The following is a 21,011-nucleotide window of genomic DNA, read 5'->3' on the forward strand; positions in this document are numbered from 1 at the left end:
TTGTGTCTTTGTTACCCCAAATCTGGACACAGTTCAACCACATGACTCCCCAGGTTAGTGGCAAAGCTATATTCAGAATTGGAATTAAAGGTTATGCAGAGATGCACATATGGGTGTAAGGTATTATTATAAGACCACAGTGAAAACATAGTACTCTTTGCACAAATATTTCCCAACTCTAAATTTCCCCAAATGTAAAAGTGATCAATTATGAAACGATGACTTGATTTACAAAATAATTCACTTCACAAAACATTTCACCATAATTGCTTCACCCTGGTAAGGAGCTCCAGATACAGAAACAAAATTCCAACTTTTTCTGGAACACAGTTTGTATGAAGTGAAACAATTGAACGCGACCAAAATAGGTGTCTGCAATGGACTCTAAGAGCTCTGGTGCTTTACTGTCCTTGTTGTTGCTTTAATATTTCTTTATATATTATATATTTAAAAAATAATTTGAATAGCATCATAATCAAATAATTTACAATTTGACATTTTTCGGAAAGAGAGTTCACTGGAAGTATTTCAGGTACAGATCACCAACTCTTACCTACCATTTTTGTAAAAACAAAAACTATGATTTACTAAAATGTACGCCTTGAGTAAAAAAACTTTAAACCCCAGTAAGATGGAGAGCACAATTTCTTTAAACATTTTCTTAATCAGAAGGTAAACTGAACCTCAATGCACAAAGCTGAAAGCTTAAAATGAGAACTCTTACAACCTTTCCCCTGCAGGAGGCAAAGGAAAACAAAAGTTACTAAAATAAAATGAAAAATATTAAAATAAACGTTCAGATGTTTAACAAGGAATCCAGTTAAGTACGCAACCAGAAATTCTTTTTAAAACCTCTAACACTCACAACAGAAGTTTGTTATTAATGAAAAACAGCAGAGAACAGATTCCCCTCTGGCAAAGAGAAAGCTATTTTTCACTTCCCCTGGTAACTATCTTTAGTACTTTATACTCTTGGAAACTGAGAATGTGAATATGGATTTATTGTGAAGCAACATGCAATTATCGAATGCCAGTTCTGGGGGTGGGGGAAGCCTATGAATCAATGCAAATGAAACCCTAAAGCACGACAGGCATCAATATAGGCATTGAGGTCTGGTGACAAAGGCCTTATGATCTCTGCAACTTTCATGGCCTGGGCATTCCCCACTATGGCCAGTGGGCTATTTGCATCTCAGTATAGAAAAGAATCGATAGAAAGCTGAAAAGCCCTGGCCCTCGCACAAAAGATAATCAAAGCACCGAACCCAAGGCAGCTGGAGCAGGACACAGTGGGAATTATCTGAAATTAATTACCCTGCTAGTAGGCAAATGGAGCATCAGTAAGAAAGAATATTTTGGATGGAGTTTCTTGCTGAGTCTCCAGGAAACATGGGACGGACTAAAGTCAGGGTAGGAAGGGCAAGTGTCACGTACATCGGGATCACAGTCGAGTACAAGCAAACTTCGGTGCCAACGGTTCATTACCATGTAGTAATGAACAGCGTGACTGAACATGGGTGTGGGTTGTTTGCACAAAGGCAGCTAGCAAAACACACAGAGTAAACAGCCTTTCTTCACAAAACTCTCTCCACTGCTGACTAGACTGTCTTCACCTACATCTTTCAGCAAAAAGACAAGTCATTCTAGAGCTTCTGGGAAATTGTGCTGGAAGTGGAAGGAGCATATCGTACTCCTGGCCCTCCCTCCAACTAGGAAAGGCTGAGTTTATTTTTGAGCCGTCTATGAAGAAACAGTTTGTAAGGAGTTAATAATGTAACCAGGTGTGCGAGCCTGTGTGAGCACGTGTGAGGCTAATTTTAACCTCTGCACTGCAGGGTAAACTCCACTGGGGCAGGGCCTCTCTCTCTCCTTCACCTTTGTAACCTGGATACCTAGCGTGAAGCCTAGTACATAGCAAGCGCTCTGCAGAGGCTCCACAGATGCCTCCTAAATGAACAAAGAAATGCTCAAGAGAACAAATGCCCAACTTTTAAGAAGTACCCATTTCATTGTCAGCTGATATCAAGGTGATGGTTGTGATTTACCCTCTGAAAGGGGTTCAACAAACCAATACTTAATATAATACTTTCTTAGCAGCTTGTTCAAAATGCCTACAGTACTCTATTTATAGTAACTTTTTCCTAAATGAGATAAGCCTCTCTCCTTACCATCTAAGTATGTGAGGTTTTACTACAGGCCTGTTTCTCTGAATGGATAGTCTTGTAACCTCTCCCTTGACTCAGATGCTATTAATCAGGACAGAATACAGTGAGATGGACACTAAAAGACCCACTATGGACAACTGAGGCTATGTGTTCTCCCCCCGAGCTGGGTTTGAATCACATCAGTCCTGAGTTATGATATTTATTCCTCATGATTCTTTGGATTCATGATTTACATTTATATTATGTTAGAACTAGGGGATAAGAGACCCCAAAAGGCACAGTGAAAACCATGGACATGGTTCCTTTGATTACCTCATAGTCCCAGGACATGCTGCTGGCTAGCATATGACACATTTATTATTATAAATGGTAACGTCTCAGCCCCCTCCACACAAAGGCAAACCAAGCAGAGCTTTCAAATTAATAATCCTTTGGGTTTTTTGTTTATTTGTTTGTTTGTTTTAGCTGCAATGGAATCTGGTGTTGGATTCAGGAAACCAGGGACAAGAAGGTAGTGGGAGGGTTATATTTACTAACGATATGCCATCATTTGTTACTTAGATGCAAAGAAGTGTAAAGACTGAGTCCATAGTCTCAAGACATAAAACATGCTCTTAAAGCAGCCAGGAAGGATGACCATTCAAATACAAGTTTGTTCACTAAATATTTCTCAAGCAGGCTACATGAGCTGAACACTGAGTTAGGCACTCATTGGAGACACAAAGATAATACAGCTGCCTTTCTTGCTCAAGGAGCTCACAATTTCCATGGAGGTTGAAATATATACAATGAATTCTGATACTCCAGGATAACTGTTAGGTTTCATGTAGCAAACTCGTTTAACAAAGCACAGAACAGGAAGCTATAGAAATACACTTGAGGATGCTAAAGTTTCAGAGGAGGTGGCAGTTGGACTTCACCTTGAAAGATGCATAGATTTTTACCTGGAAAAATTTGCAGGAAGACATTTTAGGTAGAGGAAATGCACAAATTAAAGCAGAGAGTGTGAAAATACAAAGTGTGATCAGTAAGGCATTCAGGGTCCAATGCGGATGGAGTGGAGACCTACAGGAGCAAGGGGTGACAGATGCGAGTAGAGAAATTGATTAGGGCCAGATCACAGAGGGTCTTGAGTGTGCCAAGAAGTTTGAATTTATCTTGTAAAACTGGAAAACCATCAGGCTTTTCTGAAACACACGAATGTAAGAAGGGAGGTATGTTTTGGAAAGATGACTGGCTGTATGGAGCACTGACAAGAGGAAACAAAAGTCTAAAGAAATGGAGGTAGAGTTGCTTCCAGACTTTAAGGAAGAGAGGACCTAACAAACAAAACAACTGCATAGTAGCTACAAACTACTCAAATAAACAAAATCTTGAAAACCAAAAAAAAAAAAAAATTGCATAATAGATGAAAAAGGTTAACTCCCTCCATTCTCACTCCATGCAGTTTGATGATAGCACCTGAAATGTCTATTTGAAACTCTGGAATTCTAATTCCTATGATCTTGGTGGAACTCCTGAGAAGCAATGTTTGGGTCACATTAAAATAGCACGAATAATAAAAGGCATCAAAACTGGAAAAGAAAAAGAAAAATTGCCTCTATTCACAGGTGACATGGTCTTATATGTAGAAAATGCTAAAGATTTTACACACACCCACACCCACACCCACACCCACACACATCTGTTAGAGATAATAAAGAAATTCAGCAAAGTTGCAGGATACAAAATCAACACAGGAAAATCAGTTCCATCTTTATATACTGGCAATAAAAAATTCAAAAAGGAAATTAAGTAAATAATTTCATTTTATAATAGCATCAAAAAGAATAAAAAACTTAAAATTAAACTTAACCAAGGAGACAAGACTTGTACACTGAAAACTACAAAACAATGCTGAAAGAAATTCAAGAAGACATAAATAAATGGAAGAATAGCTGTGTTCACAGATTGGAAGACTTCATGTTAAGATGACAATACTACCCAAATCAATCTACAGGTCCAATAAAATCCCTATCAAAATCTCATGGCACTTTTCACAGAAATAGAAAAACCCATCCTAAAATTCGTATGGAATCTCAAGGGACCTTAATAGCTAAAACAATCTGAAAAAGAAGAACCAAGTTGGAGGGCTCACACCTCCCAATTTCAAACCTTACTATAAAGCTATCTTAATCAAAACAGTATGTTGCCTGCAAAGGAAAGACATATAAACCAAAGAAATAAAATAAGAGAGCCCAGAAATAAACCCTCACATATATGGTCAATTAATTTTCAAAAAGGGTGCTAAGACCATTCAGTGGGGGAAAGGACAGTCTTTTCAACAAGTGGTTCTGGGAAAACAAGGTATCTACCCACAAAAGAATGAGGTTGGACCCATATGTTATATTATATACAAACATTAACTTAAAATGGGTCATAGACCTAAACTTAAAAGCTAAAACTATAAACTCTTAAAAGAAAATATAGGAGAAAATCTTCATGACAATGGATACGGCAATGATTTCTTAGTTATGACACCAAAAATGAATGTAAATTGGACTTCAAAATTAAAAACTTTCCTGCCTCAAAGGACACTATCAAGAGAGTAAAAAGGCAACTCATAGAATGTGAGAAAATATTTACAAGTCATGTACCTGATACAGGATTAATATCCAGACTCTAAAAAGAACTCAACAACCAACAACAGAACAAAAAATCCAATTCAACAATGGGCAAATAACTTGAATAAACACTTCTCTGAGGAATGTATAAAAATGGCCAAGCACATAAAAAGATGCTAAACATCATTAGACACTAGAGAAATCAAATCTAAACCACAATGATATCATTTTATACCCATTAAGATGACGTATCAAAAATGGGAAAATCACAAGTGTCAGTGAGGAAGCAGAGAAATTGGAACTTTCACGCAGCTGTCAGGAATGTAAAATGGTATAGCCACTGTGGAAAACAGTAGAGCAGCTCCTCAAAAAGTTAAACATATAATTACCGTATAATCAAGAAATTCTACTCCTACGTATATACGGAAAGGATTTGACAGCAAGGATTCAAACAGACACTTGTATACCAATGTTCATAACAGCAATATTCACAATAGCCAAAAGGGAGAAACACCCAAGTGTCTATCAACAGATGAATAATTAAACAAAATGTGGTATATATGTGCAGTGGAATATTGTTCATCCATAAAAAGGAATGAAGTTCTAGTATAGCTGTAATGTGGACGAGTCTTGAAAACATGGTGCTAAGTGAAATAAACCAGACACAGAAGGAAAAATATTGTATGATTTTACTTATATAAAGTACCTGGACTCGTCAAATTCATAGAGACAAGAAGCAAAGTGTGGTTGCCAGGAGTTGGGGAAGGTGAGGAGAGAATGGAGAGTTATTGTTTAATGGTTATGGAATATCTGTTTCAGATGATGGAAAAGTTCAGGAAGTGGGTTGTGAAGATGGTTGTACAGCAAAGTGTATGTACTTAATGTCACTGAATTGAACACTTAAAATGCTTACAATGGTAAAATTTAAGTTGTGTCTACTTTACTTCAATTAAAAAAAAAAAAAAACAGCATGAATAGCGCTGTCCCAGCTACCAGGTAAAGAAAAGAATAACACGTCAGAAGAGACACCTCTTTCCAGATCCAGGTGGGAGGTGGCGACTGCAAAAAGAAGTCTAAAGGCTGAAATTGTGTAGGCTGTCCCTTTTCAGTAGGAGTGGTTACGATGCTCAAAGAGACAGCAAACTTACATTGCAGTTTGATGAGCCATCGAACGGTGGGTAAGAACCGTCTGGCCAGTCAGCAGGGTCCAAGGCAGCTGACTGCCGGTGCTGGGCCTCATACTCCTTGAGCTGCAACAAGAGAAAATGGAAGATTGAAATGGAAATGATGGCCAAGGCTGTCTACCAAGCAGCAGAATGAATCCTTTGGGCACCTTCTTCGCACCACTGTTGGTGATCAAGTGCCAGCCAAAGACAAGGGTCACCCAAATGAAAGGAGAAACACGTCCTCCCCTGCAGGTTTTCATCTAAATCAAACCAAGAGACACAACGGACTCTTTGTGTTCTGTTCCAAAAAGAACCTTGATTTTCCTTCTCCAACATCTTCCAACATCAAAACACCTTTCTCAGTTCAATTATAAGTTCAATAACAGAAATTGCCTGTAGTTTGACCTTCGGATTACCTCTCTTTGTGGAAGACAAAATGTGTAGACTAAGGACATTTTAGTAAAACAGAGGTGGAAGCCTGAAACTGATTTTTAAAAATCGCTTGCTTGTTTTGTCATGTTACCAGTTCAATGTTATCAACTAACAAATGTTATGGGATTTATTGGGGATCCTATGGATGAGAGGAAAATAGTAGTTAGATATCTAGAATATGTTCAGAGACATTTAAAGTTTGGGCTTAAAAACTAGGTTTCTACTTTTTGAAAAACACAGAAGGACAAAATGAAATATTATAGAAAATTAACAAATTTAACATAGCAGAATTAGATGAAAGATCTTTCAGAACGGCCAATGTGAGAAGTTCCAGGTGTGTTTTCATAAAATACGTAAAAATTTAACTCTGTGTGTAATACAAATAAGTTGTCCCAGCATTAAAATTCTGTTATAAAACAGTTTTTAGATATGAAGTTAAGACATCGATCAAATCACGTTCCATGAATCAAGACACCAAAAAGCAGATACAATCTGACCTGACAGCCCAGGAGATGGTGCCAGGACCGTCCTTTTCCACTGGAGCTGTGTGGACATGGCAATGCCACTCCTCTAGGGAAAAGCAACTTTCCAAAGCATTATTTCTACTATGAAGTTCTTTTCTGTGCATACTTGTGACAGGAAGTGGACGAGGGGGAGGCAGACAGTATTGATTAACAGGTAAGGCTCCCCAATAACTGGAAGCCCTTGGGCAAATTACTTAACCCCTCTGTGCCTCAGTTCCTTCACCTGGAAAACGGGATGACAATAAACTATATCACAGGACTATTACCAGAATAAAGTAAGATAATGCAGCAAAGCTCTTAGTATACTGTACCCATGCAACAGACTTTTTATGATGGTATTATCACCCTTGTGGTTTCAGATAAAAGAGCTCAAAGTTCACATCAATCTCAGGTATTTGAACTTTTGCTATGCAGGTGCTTAATATTATTTATTTATTTTTTTTTTGTGGTACGCGGGCCTCTCACTGTTGTGGCCTCTCCCATTGCAGAGCATAGGCTCCGGACGCGCAGGCTCAGAGGCCATGGCTCACGGGCCCAGCCGCTCCGCGGCATGTGGGATCTTCCCGGACCGGGGCATGAACCCATGTCCCCTGCATTGGCAGGCGGACTCTCAACCACTGCACCACCAGGGAAGCCCAATATTATTTTAATCTTTCTAGTATATTAGGGGGATTAATATTGTTCTAATCTCTATAATATATTTAAGAGACATATTAGAATGCTCTTCCTTTCCAGATATATTGGTTTCTGAAGTGCATTATTCTTCCTGTATGATCGAAATAGCTGCCTCTGAAAAAGGGTGTCATCATTTATTTTCTCGGGGTCTCTGCTCTACTTTCTAGGAAGCACTAAATAAAATCTTCATCTTTAGGAAAACAAAACAAATTCCTCACTAGTCAATCGTAAACAGACTTAATATTTTTCTTTTGTTATCTGTCCATTTCCATCGTTTACGTTGGTGCCTAAGAGTACATGTGCTTCTTCTTCTTTTTTAAAAAAATTCATTTATTTATTTATTGGCTGCGCAGCTTGTGGGATCTTAGTTCCCCGACCAGGGATTGAACCCGGGTCCTCAGCAGTGAGAGTGCGGAGTCCTAACCACTGGACTGCCAGGGAATTCCCTGTGTGCTTCTTCTGATAAAGACTCAGATTTGTGCTCTATCCAAATTTACCTTGTTTTTTAATTTCCTAATTAAAAGAAAAGAAAACCAGGATCTCTAACAATTTTTTAAAGTGCATTTTACAATGAAAAAAAACTGGTTATTGTTTATATAATCACATTTGTGTATCCCACTCTGCTCCCAAAGACAACTGATCATGTTCATTTAAGAAACTTGTGTATTTTAAAGCAAATTGATAGAGTTTTAGTTTAATTCTGGAAGTTTTAAAATAATGACACTTTAAAGTGTGGGTGTGGGTGTCAGTCTGTCTGTCCATCTGTCTACCTTCACATCTTATTTTCCCTAGTCTCATAGTTTTCTCACACTTGAAGTCTATGACATGATTCTTAGAGGAATGACCATCTGTAGTAGGTTAATGCTTATTTTATCTTAAGGACCTTTATGTAGAGAGATTCTAAAATGTTTCCATTTCTGAGAGCATTTATTATAAAGAACATTTCTATTATATTTAATCTAAATCCCCTCCAGCTGCGATTTTCATTCATTTTCTTTTATGCTCTCCTCAGTAGAGATGAAAACAAAACACTGTGCGGTACATCCTAAAGATGTACTGTCTAATATCCCTTCATATACTTGAAGACAGTGAAAAAGTTCTTTTCTGAGATAAATCCTTTCCGATTCCAGCCCAAGAGACCTATTTAAAAAAACCCTCAATCACTTTGTTGCTCTCCTATGGACTCTCTCCATGAGCCTCTCTAGCTGTCCACATTCCTATGATTGATGCACAATACCTGCTACGAGGAAATAATTTATATAGGTTCTCAGCTCATAATCTTGTGCTCTGGTATACCAGATGCCCAGACTCCCTTTAAAAGACTGTTCTCTGATTTCCCAATTACTGTAGATATGGACTCACATCTATATACCCTTCTCAGGAGAATTATCCGTGGTTGACAGGTGCTATCTCCCCACAGATGCCTAGAAGGCTGTTTCCTCCTCCCCAAAGAGGCTTTCAGCCTCTTTTTCTCTGGCAGGACAAACTCTACAGTGCAATTCACCTTCCAGAGCTCCCCACCCTTCCCTGAGGGATCAGGCTGAGGCTGAGACTACACTTCTCCTGAAATCACATCTCTGTCCAGTTTCTTCCTCTGCCTCTCCTGCTTCCCTCTCTCACTTACAGGTTTCTTGTGAAAGCTTTTCTTCAATAAATCATGTGCACAAGAATCCACATATCAGGCTCTGCTTCTAGGGAACCTGATGTAAGACAGCTGGCAATAAGAAAAGTTCACCATGCCAAAACATCAGTCAAGCCAGTGACAAACATCAAGTTTTTTTTTTCTTTTCAAATCCCACAAGGACTTTATTTTGGACTTGCACACAGATATGACCTTGTGGAACCCAACACATATTTATCAGGTGAATAAATACATAATATTTAGTAATTAGATCAAATTACATGAGCAAGTGTTTAGTATCAATATTGATACATTATTTTTTAGGGAACCTGATTATTAAATCATGGTCACAAATCTCTCTCAATTTCCTTAGACACTGCCTCCAGTTAAAATGTCAAAGGACATATTTTTCAACAACACAGCTCCATCATGGCTGAGCGCCATCATACCAAAACAATAGTGTTCTCCTTTATGCAAAGCTTTAAAAGTGAGTTTATTCCTTACCCTCCCAATCTCACATACACCACATAAATTACCCAGATAAGTTAATAACCTGTAGCTTCCAAGTGTCTCATGGGCTTTCTATACCTTGCAGAACTAGTCCAACATTTGAATACCCTGAATTTACTCACCAAGAGCTATGAACAGTCTTAAAATTAGCACCTGTAAATTATGTTGTCTAGAATACGCTAATACTCTAGATCCACCTAAACGATTGTTTTAACCAGTGTGCTGGACTCCTTAAAGCATACAGAGTAAGTAACCATCATAAAACCATTAGAAAATGTTTGAAGTGCCATTAGATTTGATGGAACTATTCAGTTAATAAAATATAAAAATCATAAGTTAAGCTGCTGTCTTTTTTTTTTCACTTCTTTTTTCTTTTTTTTTATTAGTTTCTGCTTTATAACAAAGTGAATCAGTCATACATATACATCTGTTCCCACATCCCTTCCCTCATGCATCTCCCTCCCTCCCACCCTCCCCAGCCCACCCCTCCAGGCGGTCACAAGGCACCGAGCTGATCTCCCTGTGCTCTGCGGCTGCTTCCCACTATCTATCTACCTTACGTTTGGTAGTGTGTATATGTCCATGCCTCTCTTTCGCTTTGTCACAGCTTACCCTTCCCCCTCCCCATATCCTCAAGTCCATTCTCAAGTAGGTCTATGTCTTTATTCCCGTTTTACCCCTAGGTTCTTCATGACATTTTTTTTTTTAAATTCCGTATATACGTGTTAGCATACGGTATTTGTCTTTCTCTTTCTGACTTACTTCACTCTGTATGACAGACTCTAGGTCTATCCACCTCATTACAAATAGCTCAGTTTCGTTTCTTTTTATGGCTGAGTAATATTCCATTGTATATATGTGCCACATCTTCTTTATCCATTCATCCGATGATGGACACTTAGGTTGTTTCCAGCTCTGGGCTACTGTGAATAGAGCAGCAATGAACATTTTGGTACATGTCTCTTTTTGAATTATGGTTTTCTCAGTGTATATGCCTAGTAGTGGGATTGCTGGGTCATATGGTAGTTCTATTTGTAGTTTTTTAAGGAACCTCCATACTGTTCTCCATAGTGGCTGTACCAATTCACATTCCCACCAGCAGTGCAAGAGTGTTCCCTTTTCTCCACACCCTCTCCAGCATTTATTGTTTCTAGATTTCTTGATGATGGCCATTCTGACTGGTGTGAGATGATATCTCATTGTAGTTTTGATTTGCATTTCTCTAATGATTAATGATGTTGAGCATTCTTTCATGTGTTTGTTGGCAGTCTGTATATCTTCTTTGGAGAAATGCCTATTTAGGTCTTCTGCCCATTTTTGGATTGGGTTGTTTGTTTTTTTGCTATTGAGCTGCATGAGCTGTTTATAAATTTTGGAGATTAATCCTTTGTCAGTTGCTTCATTTGAAAATATTTTCTCCCATTCTGAGGGTTGTCTTTTGGTCTTGTTTATGGTTTCCTTTGCTGTGCAAAAGCTTTGAAGTTTCATTAGGTATCATTTGTTTATCTTTGTTTTTATTTCCACTTCTCTAGGAGGTGGGTCCAAAAGGACCTTGCTGTGATTTATGTCATAGAGTGTTCTACCTATGTTTTCCTCTAAGAGTTTGATAGTTTCTGGCCTTACATTTAAGTCTTTAATCCATTTTGAGCTTATTTTTGTGTATGGTGTTAGGGAATGATCTAATCTCAAACTTTTACATGTCCCTGTCCAGTTTTCCCAGCACCACTTATTGAAGAGGCTGTCCTTTCTCCACTGTACATTCCTGCCTCCTTTATCAAAGATAAGTTGGCCATATGTGCGTGGGTTTATCTCTGGGCTTTCTATCCTGTTCCATTGATCTTTCTGTTTTTATGCCAGTACCACACTGTCTTAATTACTGTAGCTTTGTAGTATAGTCTGAAGTCAGGGAGCCTGATTCCTCCAGCTCCGTTTTTCGTTCTCAAGATTGCTTTGGATATTCGGGGTCTTTTGTTTTTTCAAACAAATTTTGAAATGTTTTGTTCTAGTTCTGTGAAAAATGCCAGTGGTAGTTTGATAGGGATTGCATTGAATCTGTAGATTGCTTTGGGTAGTAGAGTCATTTTCACAATATTGAGTCTTCCAATCCAGGAGCATGGTATATCTCTCCATCTATTTGTATCATCTTTAATTTCTTTCATCAGTGTCTTATAATTTTCTGCATACAGGTCTTTTGTCTCCTTAGGTAGGTTTATTCCTAGATATTTTATTATTTTTGTTGCAATGGTAAATGGGAGTGTTTTCTTGATTTCATTTTCAGATTTTTCATCATTAGTGTACAGGAATGCCAGAGATTTCTGTACACTAATTTTGTATCCTGCTACTTTACCAAATTCATTGATTAGCTCTAGTAGTTTTTCGGTAGCATCTTTAGGATTCTCTATGTATAGTATCATGTCATCTGCAAACAGTGACAGCTTTACTTCTTCTTTTCCAATTTGGATTCCTTTTATTTCCTTTTCTTCTCTGATTGCTGTGGCTAAAACTTCCAAAACTATGTTGAATAAGAGTGGTGAGAGTGGGCAGCCTTGTCTTGTTCCTGATCTTAGTGGAAATGGTTTCAGTTTTTCACCATTGAGGACAATGTTGGCTGTGGGTTTGTCACATATGGCCTTTATTATGTTGAAGAAAGTTCTCTCTATGCCTACTTTCTGCAGGGTTTTTATCATAAATGGGTGTTGAATTTTGTCGAAAGCTTTCTCTGCATCTATTGAGATGATCATATGGTTTTTCTCCTTCAACTTGTTAATATGGTGTATCACATTGATTGATTTGCGTATATTGAAGAATCCTTGCATTCCTGGAATAAACCCCACTTGATCATGGTGTATGATCCTTTTAATGTGCTCTTGGATTCTGTTTGCTAGTATTTTGTTGAGGATTTTTGCATCTATGTTCATCAGTGATATTGGCCTGTAGCTTTCTTTCTTTGTGACATCCTTGCCTGGTTTTGGTATCAAGGTGATGGTGGCCTCGTAGAATGAGTTTGGGAGTGTTCCTTCCTCTGATATTGTTTGGAAGAGTTTGAGAAGGATGGGTGTTAGCTCTTCTCTAAATGTTTGATAGAATTCGCCTGTGAAGCCATCTGGTCCTGGGCTTTTGTTTGATGCAAGATTTTTAATCACAGTTTCAATTTCAGTGCTTGTGATTGGTCTATTCATATTTTCTATTTCTTCCTGAGTCAGTCTTGGCAGGTTGTGCATTTCTAAGAATTTGTCCATTTCTTCCAGGTTGTCCATTTTATTGGCATAGAGTTGCTTATAGTAATCTCTCATGATCTTTTGTATTTCTGCAGTGTCAGTTGTTACTTCTCCTTTTTCATTTCTAATTCTATTGATTTGAGTCTTCTCCCTTCTTTTCTTGATGAGTCTGGCTAATGGTTTGTCAATTTTGTTTATCTTCTCAAAGAACCAGCTTTTAGTTTGGTTGATGTTTGCTATCGTTTCCTTCATTTCTTTTTCATTTATTTCTGATCTGATCTTTATGATTTCTTTCCTTCTGCTAACTTTGGGGGTTTTTTGTTCTTCTTTCTCTAATTGCTTTAGGTGCAGGGTCAGGTTGTTTACCTGAAATGTTTCCTGTTTCTTAAGGTGGGATTGTATTGCTATAAACTTCCCCCTTAGAACTGCTTTTGCTGCGTCCCATAGGTTTTGGGTCATCGTGTCTCCATTGTCATTTGTTTCTAGGTATTTTTTAATTTCCTCTTTGATTTCTTCAGTGATCACTTCGTTATTGAGTAGTGTATTGTTTAGCCTCCATGTGTTTGTATTTTTTACAGATCTTTTCCTGTAATTGATGTCTAGTCTCATAGCATTGTGGTCGGAAAAGATACTTGATACAATTTCAATTTTCTTAAATTTACCAAGGCTTGATTTGTGACCCAAGATATGATCTATCCTGGAGAATGTTCCATGAGCACTTGAGAAAAATGTGTATTCTGTTGTTTTTGGATGGAATGTCCTATAAATATCAACTAAGTCCATCTTGTTTAATGTATCATTTAAAGCTTGTGTTTCCTTATTTATTTTCATTTTGGATGATCCGTCCATTGGTGAAAGTGGGGTGTTAAAGTCCCCTACTATGATTGTGCTACTGTCGATTTCTCCTTTTATGGCTGTTAGTATTTGCCTTATGTATTGAGGTGCTCCTATGTTGGGTGCATAAATATTACAGTTGTTATATCTTCTTCTTGGATCGATCCCTTTATTGTTATGTAGTGTCCTTCTTTGTCTCTTCTAATAGTCTTTATTTTAAAGTCTATTTTGTCTGATATAAGAATTGCTACTCCAGCTTTCTTTTGATTTCCATTTGCATGGAATATCTTTTTCCATCCCCTTACTTTCAATCTGTATGTGTCTCTAGGTCTGAAGTGGGTCTCTTGTAGACAGCATATAGATGGGTCTTGTTTTTGTATCCATTCAGTCAATCTGTGTCTTTTGGTGGGAGCATTTAGTCCATTTACATTTAAGGTAATTATTGATATGTATGTTCCTATTCCCATTTCCTTAATTGCTTTGGGTTCGTTATTGTAGGTATATTCCTTCTGTTGTGTTTCTTGCCTAGAGAAGTTCCTTTAGCATTTGTTGTAAAGCTGGTTTGGTGGTGCTGAACTTTCTCAGCTTTTGCTTGTCTGTAAAGGTTTTAATTTCTCCATCAAACCTGAATGAGATCCTTGCTGGGTAGAGTAATCTTGGTTGCAGGTTTCTCTCCTTCATCACTTTAATTATATCCTGCCACTCCCTTCTGGCTTGTAGAGTTTCTGCTGAGAGATCAGCTGTTAACCTGATGGGGATTCCCTTGTGTGTTATTTGTTGTTTTTGCCTTGCTGCTTTTAATATGTTTTCTTTGTGTTTAATTTTTGACAGTTTGATTAATATGTGTCTTGGTGTATTTCTCCTTGGATTTATTCTGTATGGGACTCTCTGTGCCTCCTGGACTTGATTAACTATTTCCTTTCCCATATTAGGGAAGTTTTCAACTATAATCTCTTCAAATATTTTCTCAGTCCCTTTCTTTTTCTCTTCTTCTTCTGGAACCCCTATAATTCGAATGTTGGTGCATTTAATGTTGTCCCAGAGGTCTCTGAGACTGTCCTCTGTTCTTTTCATTCTTTTTTCTTTATTTTGCTCTGCATCACTTATTTCCACTATTTTATCTTCCATCTCACTTATCCGTTCTTCTGCCTCAGTTATTCTGCTATTGATCCCATCTAGAGTATTTTTCATTTCATTTATTGTGTTTTTAATCGATGCTTGATTCATCTTTAGTTCTTCTAGGTCCTTGTTAACTGTTTCTTGCATTTTGTCTATTCTATTTCCAAGATTATGGATCTTGGAAATAGAATCTTGGATCAGCTTTACTATCATTGTTCTGAATTCTTTTTCAGGTAGACTGCCTATTACCTCTTCATTTGTTAGGTCTGGTAGGTTTTTATCTTGCTCCTTCACCTGCTGTGTGTTTTTCTGTCTTCTCATTTTGCTTATGTTACTGTGTTTGGGGTCTCCTTTTTGCAGGCTGCAGATTCGTAGTTCCCGTTGTTTTTGGTGTCTGTCCCCAGTGGCTAAGGTTGTTTCAGTAGGTTGTGTAGGCTTCCTGGTGGGGGGGACTAATGCTTGTGTTCTGGTGGTTGAGGCTCAATCTTGTCTTTCTGGTGGACAGGTCCACGTCTGGTGGTGTGTTTTGGGGTGCCTATGGCCTTATTATGTTTTTAGGTAGCTTCTCTGCTAATGGGCGGGGTTGTGTTCCTGCCTTGCTAGTTGCTTGGCATAGGGTGACCAGCACTGTAGCTTGCTGGTCGTTGACTGAAGCTGGGTGCTGGTGTTGAGATGGAGATCTCTGGGAGATTTTCGCTGCTTGATATTATGTGGAGCTGGGAGGTCTCTTGTGGACCCGTGTCCTGAAGTTGGCTCTCCCACTTCAGAGGCACAGCACTGACTCCTGGCTGCAGCACCAAGAGCCTTTCATCCACCCGGCTCAGAATAACAGGGAGAAAAAGTAGAAAGAAAGAATTAGTAGAAGAAAGAAAGAGAGAGGGAAAGAAAGGAAGAAGGGAAGAAAGGAAGGAAGGATGGAAGAAAGAAAGAAAGGAGGGAGGGAGGGAGGAAGGATGGAAAGAAAGAAGGAAAGAAAGGAGGGAGGGAGGGAGGAATGAAAGCAAAAGGAAGAGTGAATGGAAGAAGGGAGGGAGGGAGGGAGGAAGGAAAGAAAGAAAGAAAAAGAAAGTGGAAAGAAGAAGGGTGGGAGGGAGGGAGGGAGGAAAGAAAAAGAAAGAAGGAAAGGAGGAGCAGAGGGAGGGAGGGAGGAAGGGAAGGTAGGAAAACAAGAAAGAGCAGGTAAAGTAAAATAGAATAAAGTATGAAATATAGTAGCGTTATTAAAATTAAAAAGTAATTATTGAAAAAAAAAACGGACCGATAGAACCCTGGGACATATGGTGGAAGCAAAGTTATACAGAGAGAATCTTACACAGAAGATTACACATACACATTCACAAAAAGAGAGCAGGGGGAAAAATCAAAAATCTTGCTCTCCAAGTCCACCTCCTCAATTTGGGATAATTCGTTGTAAAAAGAGGAAAAGGGCGAGAAGTCTGAAATCTTGCTCTCTAAGTCCACCTCCTTAATTTGGGATACTTCGTTGTAAAAAGAGGAAAAAGGGGGAAAGTCTTAAATCTTGTCCTCAAAGTCCACTTCCTCAATTTGGGATGATTCGCTGTCCATTCATGCACTCCACAGACGCAGGGCACATCAAATGGACCGTGGAGCTTTAATCCGCTGCCTCCGAGGCTGCACAGAGAGATTTCCCTGTCTCTTCTCTGCTCTCACAGCTCCCGGGTCTCAGCCTTGGACCTGGCCCCGCCTCTGCGCGTAGGTCGCCGGAGGGCGTCCGTTCTTCGCTCAGACAGGACGGGTTTAAAGGAGCTGCTGATTCGGGGGCTCTGGCTCACTCAGGCAGAGGGGAGGGAGGGGCGCGCAGTGTGGGGCGGGCCTGCGGCGGCAGAGGCCGGCGTGACGTTGCAGCAGCCCATGGCGCTCCGTGCGCTCTACCGGGAAAGCCGTCCCCGGGTCCCGGGACCCCGGCAGTGGTGGGGTGCACAGGCCCCCCGGAAGGCGGGGTGGACAGTGACCCGCGCTCGCACACAGGCCGCGCGGCGGCGGCGGCGGCGGCGGCAGCCCCAGCGGCCCACGCCCGTCTCCGAGGTCTGCGCCTTACCCGCGGCTCGCGCCTGTCTCCGGCGCTTCCCCAAGCAGCCCTCTTAATCCCCTCTCCTCGCGCACCAGGAAACAAAAGGGAAGAAAAAGCCTCTTGCCTCTTCGGCAGCTCCAGACTTTTCCCCGGACTCCCTCCGGGCTAGCCGTGGTGCACTAACCCCTTCAGGCTCTCTTCCTGCCGCCAGCCCGTCCTCTCCCTGCGCTCCGACCGAAACCCGAGCCTCAGCTCCCAGCCCCGCCTGCCCCGGCGGCCGAGCAGACAAGCCTCTCGGGCTGGTGTGTGCCTGAGGGCACCGGTCCTCTGTGCCGGAATCTCTCCGCTTTGCCCTCCACACCCCTGTTGCTGCGCTCTCCTCCGCTACTCCGAAGCTTTCCCCCTCCGCCACCTGCAGTCTCCGCCCGCGAAGGGGCTCCTAGTGTGTGGAAACCTTTCCTCCTTCACGGCTCCCTCCCACTGGTGCAGGTCCCGTCCCTATCCTATTGTCTCTGTTTCTTCTTTTTTTTCTTTTGCCCTACCCAGGTATGTGGGGAGTTTCTTGCCTTTTGGGGGGTCTGAGGTCTTCTGTCAGCGTTCAGTAGGTGTTCTGTAGGAGTTGTTCCACGTGTAGATGAATTTCTGATGTATCTGTGGGGAGGAAGGTGATCTCCGCGTCTTACTCCTCCGCCATCTTCCTCCGGGTCTAAGCTGCTGTCTTTTTAAATTACACACTATGTACACAGAGTTATCTTGTAAACTTCATTCTCTTCAAATGCTTTTGCAGCTGACAGTGGTGTTTCACATATTAGTTACTTGCAGCCTTTTTCATTTTCATCTTTGTATTGACAACTGGGTTTTCAGGAATGTGAATCATAGCTGTATACTTCACAGGGGGAAAATACTCAGCAGTAAGATCAAAGTCATATAAACAAAGCAGAGTGGACCAAGTTGTATTCATTTGAACATAGGCAACATTTCCCCAAATACAACGACGCATTGGGGGATACACTCAGCTCCAAATGACACATAGGCAAACTTCTCTCCTGATGCTGGTTGTCCTATCAGGATTAAAATCTAGACATTCTATACGGGTCTTTATTTTTCCCCAAAACTTTCCAATTAATTCATTTAAATTCATTAATGTTACAAAAATACGATGTATAACAAATCAGGACAGAAATTATTGTATGCCTAACAAGTCAAAGAAAAAGAAAATATTACATCTTCTTGGTAAATCAAGACCAACCCTAGTATTTCTTACAGGGACCACATCAACATCTTGCACACACAGTCTTCAGAACTGAATTTCTCACACTGTAAAAGGAGAGCACTAGGCTATGCAACGTTATCTGAACAATGGTCAAATGATCACAGTACGCTAATTGTGTCTAAATGGCAGCATGTGAACTTATGGTAAAAAAAAAAATGTTTGAATCTTTGAAATATATATCAAAGTACATTAGTGCCTAACGAACTCTGAATTGCGCTCCATGTGCCCCAAGGGCTGTGCAAGTCAGTGCCCTGAACACCACAAATATTTACTAGCTAGCTTATGTAAATAAACTGTTGAAGGAGCATAACTTTAGAAAATTCAAATACAAAAAGTGCAGTGGAGTAGCTAATTAACATTATTTTCTAAGTTCCTCCTTAGCTATGCTGAATGGAAAAACACATAAAAATTTCAAAATGCAAATGTTTTAACCTCTGGTAGAATGTCTTATAAAACAGAATTAGACAGCCACCTGAAACAGATTATAATAATTCTTTAGTAACATGAAAGCATTAAATACCTATGGGTCTTTTAGACTCTGACTGACAGTGGGAGAAACACATGCCTGATGCCCTGAAGGACCATTCTTATCATGGTCATTACAGAAGGTCTAACTCTTAATGTTTCTTTTATATAGCAATCAAATAAATTTTAGATACTTGAGCTGATCATAAGTTAAAGGAGGGAGATCCTTCATTTTTCTTGAAGTGTTTTATCTCTGGCTAAAAGGAAGCCCATCCAGATACTAGTAGCCAAGGATGTATGTTGCCCTGACAAGAGAAGACCAACAAGCTTCCCTGTTACTTCATCATCTGTCAAAGGACACCCACCTTTGTGTGCAGAATCTAATAAAGTTTGGAAATGTCATCAATATTTTCTTTCTGTGTTTCTGGATTGCCTTATAGAAAATATTATTGATGTCTTGATGAGCTCCATCCTAAAATTAGGCAAAGGCAGCCAGCCTGGCAACAGACAGACTCCATGGCTAAAACCTCCATCCAACCTGCATACAGCTGTGCCACCTTTTCATAGAGTTGACTTCTGATTTCCTTTCCATGTAAACAATGGCTAGCTGTTAAAATTATCAGCTCAGAAAGAGCATCAAACAAATTTTTTTCTCCCCAACTTTGAAAGTATTCCTTTGTTTCTTTTTCAATTATAGAAACGTGCTACCTCAAGTTGACTATGTTAAGGACACTTTTAACATCTTCTGCCCCAGGAAAACTGGGTTAGATACATCCTATGCAACTCCCTTTCCAAACACAGACGGTGTCAGATGCCTGCAGACATCTTCTGCATTTAGATCTTCAAATTTACAATTAAAAACAGCAATGTAGCAGCAGCACTCACCAGAACATAAGTAAACATCTTGCCTACCACGGTAAAATTAATACAGGTCCGTGTTTCTCATATGCATTTTCTAGGAATTCAGCTGGACTTTTTTCAAGTGCTATGACATGCTCAAGGAATGGCACTGGAGAGATGTCTGGTGGCCTTTTTGCCCTAGCTGGCAGCTAGACGGGGTGGCCAAAGGCACGGTGGAGCAGGGAGACCAGACTGAGGGTGAAGAGCAGGCGTAGGTGGTCAGGAGCATGGACAAGACACAGCCACCTGTTCCCTGCTCCATCGTTGCCCGGGCACTGCTTCAGTCCCCCAGAGACGCTGGAGGCAAGATCACCTCTGCTTCTCCGAACCAACAGAGCGAGAGAAGCTGGCAGATGGGCATCTGGTGGGGACCTTGGCCCTCAGGTCTCCTACTACAGGTCCCACTTCCCACTCCCCTCAAGCACTTGTTTTTTTCCAGCATTGTGTCAGCAACAAATTAAACTTTTTTTTTTTTTTAACTATTGAGGTTTAGAGTCAGGTATACTAAAGTAAAGTATGTCTGGCACTGTTTCAAGGTTTCAGACCTTCAAGATTCTGCTTAATGGTAAAGTCATAACTCATCCAATGATTCCTTAGTGACTTGAAAATTCTAAACCTGCCTAATTTATGACTTGTCTACACCATCCCGAACCAAGTATTCAAAGTCAGAATCCAAGAATTAACCAGCCAGTTAGCTGGGCAACAACAAAGCAGGAGATCTCTTAAGAACTGCTATCTTGCTATCACAAACGCTACTCCGGTGTCCTAAAGGTTAATTAGGCTTCTTTCAGTGCTTAATTTAACTCAGAGCAAAAAAATATGACACAATAAACTGTAATACCTACTCAGAAATGAAAGTAAGCAAAAGTTTAAGGTTTACAGATAAAGCTTGACTTTGAGGTTAGTCAAAGTTTAGTTTGTTGAAGGCATCTTATAGAACTAATACTTATAATGGTTGTATTTACTATTTCTCTGGTGGTTATTTAGTAATTTATCATTATCAATCTTATCAGTATATTCCTATACCCTTTGATGTCCCTGTCTTAGTCTGTTTGAGCTGCTATAACCAACCATGATAGACCGGGTGGCTTATAAACAACAGAAATTTCTCACAGTTCTGGAGGCTGGGAAGTCCAAGATCAAGGTGCCAGCAGATTTAGTGTCTGGTGAGGACCCACTTCCTGGTTCACAGAAAGCACGTGTCCTCACGCAGCGGAGGGGGGTAAAGGAGCTCACTGGGGTCTCTTTTACGTGGTCACTCACCCCATTCATAAGGGCTCCACCCTCATGATCTAATCACTTCCCAAAGGCCTCACCTCCAAAATTACATGACTTGGGCATTAGGATTTAATATATGAATGGGGGGGGGGCGGGTGGTTGGGGTGGAGGCATTCAGTCTGTAGCAATCCCCCAACATTTTTCAATGCCAGGAGGTCAAGGGCTCACAAATGAAAACCAAACATCTGCGCTCTTA

At 40.1% G+C, this 21,011-nt stretch overlaps 1 protein-coding gene and 1 pseudogene across 4 annotated transcripts in view; both read right to left on the bottom strand.

Annotated features, from left to right (window-relative positions):
- The window catches only part of SASH1 (SAM and SH3 domain containing 1), a 264,495-nt gene that overhangs the window by 55,713 nt on the left and 187,771 nt on the right, over positions 1–21,011 (bottom strand). For all 3 annotated transcript variants that reach the window (XM_082633240.1, XM_082633239.1, XM_082633238.1), the window contains exon 8: positions 5,917–6,018. In XM_082633240.1, coding sequence (XP_082489366.1) covers positions 5,917–6,018 — 102 coding nt within the window. The remainder of the gene's footprint in view (positions 1–5,916; positions 6,019–21,011) is intronic.
- LOC309810919 (lanosterol 14-alpha demethylase-like) lies at positions 18,372–20,999 on the bottom strand (annotated as a pseudogene). The gene has a single exon. The product of its transcript is annotated as a lanosterol 14-alpha demethylase-like (transcript).

The sequence above is a fragment of the Mesoplodon mirus genome (assembly GCF_964341445.2).
Source record: "Mesoplodon mirus genome assembly, chromosome: 10".
In the NCBI taxonomy this organism is placed as follows: Eukaryota; Metazoa; Chordata; class Mammalia; order Artiodactyla; family Ziphiidae; genus Mesoplodon; species Mesoplodon mirus.